We start from the raw sequence: 7,264 nt of genomic DNA, 5'->3' as shown, positions 1-7,264 counted from the left end.
AATACCATCGCTTTGACTATACGGACTTTTGATGTCTCTACTTTTTATTCTACTGCCCAGGTTCGCCATAGCTGTCCTCCCGAGGAGCAAACGTCTTTTAATTTCATGGCTTCAGTCTGCTGGAGAAATACTAAAGAGGAGGCTTCCGCGATCCAAGCGGTGTTTCCAGAATGAGCACAGGAGTCTTGGTCGGCCGGCTGCTTCTGCTTCCCCGGGCTCTGCCGAAGGTCGTCTCTGGCCTAAGCAGACGCGGGGCTGGCTTGGGGGGCGCCGCCCAGCAGAAGCGACGAGAGAGCCCAGACCCCCCTGCGGAGTGGCCGCGGAAGGGGCTCCTGCGGGAACCAGGAGGGAGGGAGGGAGGGGCGGGGAGCAGGGCGCACCCTTGGTCCCGCCGCCATCCCGAGCTTCGCGCCCAAGCCAGACCCGCTGCGTGCCCCTGTCAAAGCCCCTCGTCTCGCGGGTTCTTCCCGGCCGGCTTCCCCGTGCAGGGCCTCGGAAGCAGCTGTTCCGGCCAGGCCCTCCCGCCTGGCTCCTCTCGCCCGTGCCCGCTCCGGGGAAGGCCGGTAGGCCGTGCAGCCGCCGCCAGGCTCTTTCGCGGGAGGCTGCTTGCGGGCACTTGGCACCTGCCGCCGCCGCCGCCCTTTCCCCAGCGGAGCCGGAGCCGGCTGCACCTCGCCATGGCAGCTGCGCAGCGGGTTTCTCCAGCGAGAAGGGAGGCGGAGGGTCCCGCCAGACTTCTCCAACACGCATCCGAGGCCGGGCGGGTCTAGCCGGGGAAGCGCAGCTCGCTTGTCCCAGAAGCGGGCGGGGGTGCCTGCTGCACCCCGGGGTGCGCCCCCCTAGCTGCTCCCCTGCCCCCCTGGCCGGCGTGGGTGGGAGGCGGAGGGGGCGGCCCCCCTCTCCCCCGGTCCCTGCGCGCGCCAAAGGGCGGGGGTGGGCGGGGCCTCGGGAAGGGGGGAGGAGCAGCCGGGGGGCGTGTCCTGGGCGGCTCTGCAGCGGAGCTTCCGTGACAGACAGGTCTCTTTGCCAATGTGCGGGGGTGGGGGCGCCTTTGCAGGGGGGGGGGCACCCGCAGCCTCCTTTTTGCCGGGGAGCCCAGGCGGCCGGCGCAGGAGAGCGGCGAGGGGGCCCGGGCTGCCTTCCTTCCTTCCTTCCCCGCCGCCGCCGCCGCCCCTCCTCCTCCCTCCACCCCCCCGCCCGCCCGCCGGCCCGGCCCTCGCGGCGGCTGCTCCTCCCCCTACTGCTCCTGCGGCTGGCGGCGGCGTCGGGCGGGCTGGCGGGAGAAAGAGAGAGGCGGAGCGGGGGCGCGCGCGTCCCCTCGGCCCGGCGCCCGCTCGCCTTCTGGCTGCCGATGGCGGGGCGGCGGCGGCGGCTGTGAGCTGCTCGGGGCGGCCCAGCCATGTCCTACCCGCAGGGCTACCTCTACCAGCCGCCGGGCTCGCTGGCGCTCTACTCGTGCCCGGCCTACGGGGCGTCGGCGCTGGCGGCCCCTCGCAGCGAGGAACTGGCGCGCTCCTCCTCCGGCTCGGCCTTCAGCCCCTACCCGGGATCGGCGGCCTTCAGCGCCCAGGCGGCGGCCCCCGGCTTCGCCAGCCCGCTCCACTACTCCACCGACCCCGCCGCAGCCGCCTTCCCCTCCTACATGGTGCGTACCGGGCGGGCACAAGGGGCGAGGGCGGCGGGCAGCCGGGGAAGGGGCGGCGGGCGCCGGGCTCCTACCTTCTGCCCCCGAGGAAAGCCTTCGCCGCTCCTGGCCAAGCGGGGCTGCCTTCCCGTTGCCGCCGCCGCCGCCGCGCCAGAGCGCTCCGATGGCCAGCGTCTCCCGGCCACCGCTCTCCCCTGCCCTCTCCCGGAGGGGTGTCGGAGGCAAGGGAGCGGCTCCCTCTTCCGCGCCCCTCTGCTGGACTTTCTGGGGGCAGAAGAAGCGGGGGGGGGGGGGGCGGCCGCACGTTGCCGAGCCTTATTGTTCGCGGGCTGTTAAGAACAGAAGGGAAATGTGGAGCGGAGCGGATCTCGCTTCTCTGAAAGTTATTGAGTTTGCTCCGCTAATTTTTTTTCCCTTCGCCCCTTCCCCACATCCCTGTGTTAGGCAGACTTTAAATCAGCGCAATTTAAACGTTTAAAGGGCGAATTAAAATGCTAATTATACCGCATTTGACCGATTCGAAACGGTGCATATCTTCTGGTTTGCAAATTGGATTTGCAATGCATTAGCGAAGTGAATTGCTAAGTGGGGGGCTGCGGTCTCCCTCTCCCCCCCCCCCACGTCAGGAGGGGAAATCTCCTTGCCGCTCTGTTCGGAGAAGGCGAACCATTTCCAGAAATTACCTGGAGGGCTTTCAGCGGGGAAATTTCTTTTTAAAAGCTTGAGTTGAATGGCACTAAACGGCAAAAAGCCGAAGGTGAAAGCGGCGGAGAAAAGGGAGCGGGTTGCAAAACCCCAAGAGGCGAGGAGCGCCGCGCTGGCTAGCGGCTCCAAGGGGGCGAGCGGGGCGGGCCTCGGATCTCGGCTGGGGGCGGCTAACGGGGCCTTCTTGTGCTTGGCAGAGCTCGCCCTACGACGCCCACACGACGGGCATGAGCGGGGCCATCAGCTACCACCCCTACGGCAGCCCGGCCTACCCCTACCAGCTCAACGACCCGGCCTACCGCAAGAACGCCACGCGCGACGCCACCGCCACGCTGAAGGCCTGGCTGCAGGAGCACCGCAAGAACCCCTACCCCACCAAGGGCGAGAAGATCATGCTGGCCATCATCACCAAGATGACCCTCACGCAGGTCTCCACCTGGTTCGCCAACGCCCGGCGGCGCCTCAAGAAGGAGAACAAGATGACGTGGGCGCCGCGCAACAAGAGCGAGGACGAGGAGGACGACGTGGACGCCGACGGCGGCGGGGGCGGCCTGCGGGCCAAAGAGGCCGCCTCGGACAAAGGGCGCGACAGCAATGAGGCGTCGGCCGAGGACGAAGGTAAGAGCCCAGCGGCTGGGAGGGAAGCTGGCGCCCGGGGCTTCTCCCCTTCTGGGGCCCCCACAGCCTCTCGCTTGAGCCCCGCCGGCGCGCTGGAGCGGCTCCTGCCTTCTCCTTGGCCCGGCCCGGCCCGGCCTCGGCTGGCTGCACTGGCGGAGGAGTCGCCTCCGGCCCTGGCCAGGGTCCCTTAGAGCAGCGAGGGGAAAGGAGGCGTAATACTAAGGGCAGCAGCCGCAGGAGTGGGAGCGGGAGTGCAAGGGGGAGCCTTTCCCGAGGCCACTGGGGCGGGCCGGCGGGCGGGCTTACAGAAGAGCTGGGCCCGCGATCGCTGGGGGGGGCTGCCGGGCCGGGCCTCTGACGGCCTCCCTGGTTCTCTGGGCAGGGATCAGCCTGCAGGTGGACTCGCTCACCGACCACTCCTGCTCGGCGGAATCGGACGGCGAGAAGGCGCCCTGCAGCAGGCCCGGCGGGGACCCGCTTGGCGAGTCGGGCTCGGGGGGAAAGGACAAATATGCCGAGATGGAGGACGACGACGACGACGACGACGGAGAGGAGGAGGACGACGACGAGGAGGAGGAAGACGGAGAGGAGGCGAGCCGCGGCCTGCGGCCCAAGCCGGTCACCTCGTCGCCCCTCACCGGCGTGGAAGCGCCGCTCCTGGGGCAGCAGTCGGGCGAGGACGCCTCTCGGAACGCCGCCAAAGCGCTCTTGCCCGCCGCCTCCTCGCACTCCACGCCCGCCAGCAAGCCCAAGCTCTGGTCGCTGGCCGAGATCGCCACCTCGGACCTTAAGCACTCGCAGCCGCCGCCGCCGCCCGGCCTGGGGCCCGCCTGCCCGCCCGCCGCCCCCCACAGCGCTGCCCCCGCCGCCTACCCGGCCTCCTCGCTCCTGGGCCGGCACATTTACTACACCTCGCCTTTTTATAGCAACTACACCAACTACGGGAACTTCAGCGCCCTGCAGGGCCAGAGCCTCCTGCGCTACAACTCGGCCGCCGTGGCTTCGGGCGAGGGACTGGGCCAGGCCGTCTTAAGCGGCAGCGGGACCGCGGCGCACAAGCAGGGGGCGGAGAACGCGCTGAAAAGCCTCGCCGGCCACCTGGAGCAGCAGCGCTACAAGCCCGCCAGCCCCGACGCCAAGAAAGGTAGGCAGAAGGAGCTCCGTCTTCCGGGGGAGGGGGCGGTTTTGGCAAGGCGAGGGCCAGCCGGGCCCAGGGAGCGCAAGAACCGCGGTAGGAGGGGGGCTCCTGCAAGCCGGAGAGCGGCTGGGGTGGGATGGGGGGGCGGGTCTCACTCAGCAAGCGCTGAGAATTGCGCCCGGTGCGGGGCCAGCTGACCCCGCTCTGGTGAAACAATGACTGCTTTAGCTTTCTCGGAGGGATTCAGAACACTTCGAAGGAGCTGATGCAAGTTGCTCTCCCTTAGTTACAGGGTTTATTTAAAAATGAAATGCGCATTTTTAAAAAAAGAATTATCCGGTTTGTTTCAAACAGGGGAAGAGTATATTTATTGTTTATTCTTTGCTACGTCTCTGGATATGTTGACTTCTTTGGACATTCCTGAGCAAAAGGGGCGCCTTCGGTTGATTAAGAAAATACTTTTTCCCCATATATATATATATATATATATATATATATATATATATATATATATATATATATATATATATATATATATATATATATATATATATATATATATATATATATATATATATATATATATAAAGGGCTATTTTCCCCAACCCCGGTGAAGCCCCCAGTTTTGACCGTTTGCTCTGAAGAGCCCTTAGTGGGAAGGGACGGTGCCCGGGGACGCCGCCTCTCGGCCCCTTTCTCGCTCTTCTGGAAAAGTCAGGCCAAGCGTCTTCTTTAGCCAGAACCGCCAGCCCCCCTCTCCCCCCTCCCGACAGCCGAAAGAGCCGAGCAGCAGCCGGGGGGCGAGGGGGGCAGCCGCAGCCCCGCCGTGGGTAATCCGGTTAGTCAGCTGTGTCCTGTGTGACTAACCGGCGCTTCTGTTTTGACAGACCCCACTGAAGTGTGCACGGTAGGAGTACAGCCCTACCTATAGAAGGCATGTAAGTGAGATGATATTATTATTATTATTATTATTATTATTATTATTATTATTATTATTATTATTATTATTATTATTATTATTATTATTATTATTATTATTATTATTATTATTATTATTATTACTATTATTAACATTGCCAAGGAGAATCCTTTTGGCACCCGCTCTAGATATATTGCCGGGCCTGTAAATTTACTTAATGTCAATTTCTTGCTTCATTACCAAGGAGCAGACTGCAGACAGCAGCTGTGGCGTTTTCAACACCTCCTTTTAGACATGAGTTTAGTTTTTGCAGTTCCCGCCTCCTTGTGCATAGATAAATGCCAAAGGTGTGTGCTTTGCGGGACACCTGTCCTTGAAAAACAATTAACCAATATTGCAGCAATTGCAAGCATTGTGTGTGCCTATTGCGCCCGCACGCGAGCTCTGGAAATTATTGAGATATTCCTTAATTGTTTTCTCTAGGAAATGGTTGCTTGCAAAGTTAGAGCGCGAGGCCCTTGGGCCCTTCTCCAGCCCAAGCCCGGGTGAAATGAAGGGGGCACAGCGCTGCTTAGAGCCACGCTCTGTTTGCTGAAGCTATTTGCCAGCAATGCCCAAGTGAAGGACTGCAGAGCTGCCCGTGAGGCTACACGATTCTCGGGGTGGCTGATCTTGAAGGATAAGAGCCGAAGCCGGCGGGAAGTTCGGCCCAGCCTTCCCCTTCCCCAGGAACCGGAGCTGTGGAAGAGCCTGGCCCAGCTCTCAATCATTTTCACCAAGGGCTTCTTTCTCATCCCTTACCATGCTAAGTGGTAAGAATTGTGCATCATTTCTTTTTTTAAAGTGTGAGGCGTGCTTAGATGCATTTCAAATAGCAGGAAGGACAATGAGATGCATTCTGGCAGGGTTCCAAAGAGAACAGAATGCGGGTGGATGGCCTGCTCTCCCCACCCCCAGCAGCTATGGTTACCATTAAAGAAAAATCTTGTAGCCAAGTATTCTGCTTCTCCCCTCCCCGCCCCCCCCCCCATCAAGCCCCTAATCCTTCTCTGGCCAGTTTGCCTTCCATTTTTTAACCCCCGGTCTGTAACTGAAGGATGGTGGCTGATCTGGTGTTTTCCTTGGTCCACAGGTAGGTGTCACAATTGCTTTGAGAAAAGTCAACAAGCCATCAGCTCTGTTCTGTCTCTATCTCTAAACAAAACTCTAAATCCGGATCACATCTTGTGCCACTGTATAAAAGAAGACCACAGAGCACTAGTAAATGAACAGACTCTAATAATTAAACCAGAATTTTGTTGGACATTATGTGAGTTTGCTGGTATAGTCTAGTTTCCCTAATGTATGTGTGATTTTAAACAAGGAAGAAGAAAAAGAAGAAGAAGAAACACACACACACACACAAACACACAAAGCAAATCTGTTTTTTTTCCTCAGGATATCTTGAATTGATCACTTCATTGCCACAGTATATATATCGATATAAATATATATATTCTGTAGGTGTGATAGGATTTATTGTACAAATTCTTTGTTAAAAGATACATGCAGTAGCAATTAAAAAGAAGCCGTGATTGAAGAACTTCAGTACTTACAAAGTGGAAAAAAATTTGATATTTATTTTTGTAATGATATAAGAGCTTCTAGTAATTTATGCAAGTTGTATTGCAATGAAATCCTGATTCTTTTGTAAATAAATTATGCCTGGTTTTTATTTGAAACATTGATGGTTATACAACCCCTCGTTGTTTAACGAGAATTCTTTACTAATTTATATCTTTAATTGTAAATAAAAACAGATTAGTCTGCAATTACATAGTGGGATATTTTTCATTTACAGCTATTTTTATTTTAAACGACAATTAATCTATGAAATATTATTGGTGCAGGATCTTAGGATAAATCGTTAAATGTTTATAATAGGAGCAAATTAGCTAATTAAACCTTACGGAAGGAACATGTTTTAGGGCAACGAAAACCTTCCAAGTAAATTGTAAGGCTGGGATAAATATACACACATGACATTTTCACACTGTGCTGTTTTGACTTCGCATGTATATGTTTATCTTTGATTTTGATCAAAATCTCCCCAAACCCTGAAGGTACAAAAAGGTATCCAAGGATTCCCCACCCCCTTTAAAATGCTTCCTCCTTCTGCTCCCAGGTCTGTCAGGTGGGAATCGCCTATGAGACCGACCTCTATTAGGCTTATGAAAGAGCTAAGCAGTCTCTTCAAGCC

General features: G+C 57.6%; 1 protein-coding gene and 1 long non-coding RNA gene across 2 annotated transcripts; both read left to right on the top strand.

The window, feature by feature from the left end:
• The first annotated feature begins 1,387 nt into the window (after nt 1-1,387).
• Nucleotides 1,388-4,842, top strand: IRX2 (iroquois homeobox 2). Its single transcript, XM_060254506.1, has 4 exons — nt 1,388-1,645; nt 2,548-2,968; nt 3,351-4,199; nt 4,751-4,842. The coding sequence occupies exons 1-4, from the start codon at nt 1,400-1,402 to the stop codon at nt 4,840-4,842; spliced, it is 1,608 nt and encodes a 535-aa protein (XP_060110489.1). The 5' UTR covers nt 1,388-1,399.
• A 116-nt stretch (nt 4,843-4,958) lies between these two features.
• LOC132582694 (uncharacterized) lies at nt 4,959-6,419 on the top strand. The gene is made up of 2 exons (XR_009556200.1): nt 4,959-5,044; nt 6,158-6,419. It is a non-coding gene; the product is annotated as an uncharacterized LOC132582694 (long non-coding RNA).
• The last annotated feature ends 845 nt before the right edge of the window (nt 6,420-7,264 follow it).

The sequence above is a fragment of the Heteronotia binoei genome, chromosome 14, assembly GCF_032191835.1.
Source record: "Heteronotia binoei isolate CCM8104 ecotype False Entrance Well chromosome 14, APGP_CSIRO_Hbin_v1, whole genome shotgun sequence".
Classification (NCBI taxonomy): domain Eukaryota; kingdom Metazoa; phylum Chordata; class Lepidosauria; order Squamata; family Gekkonidae; genus Heteronotia; species Heteronotia binoei.
This window is presented reverse-complemented; position numbering and strand designations above follow the sequence as displayed.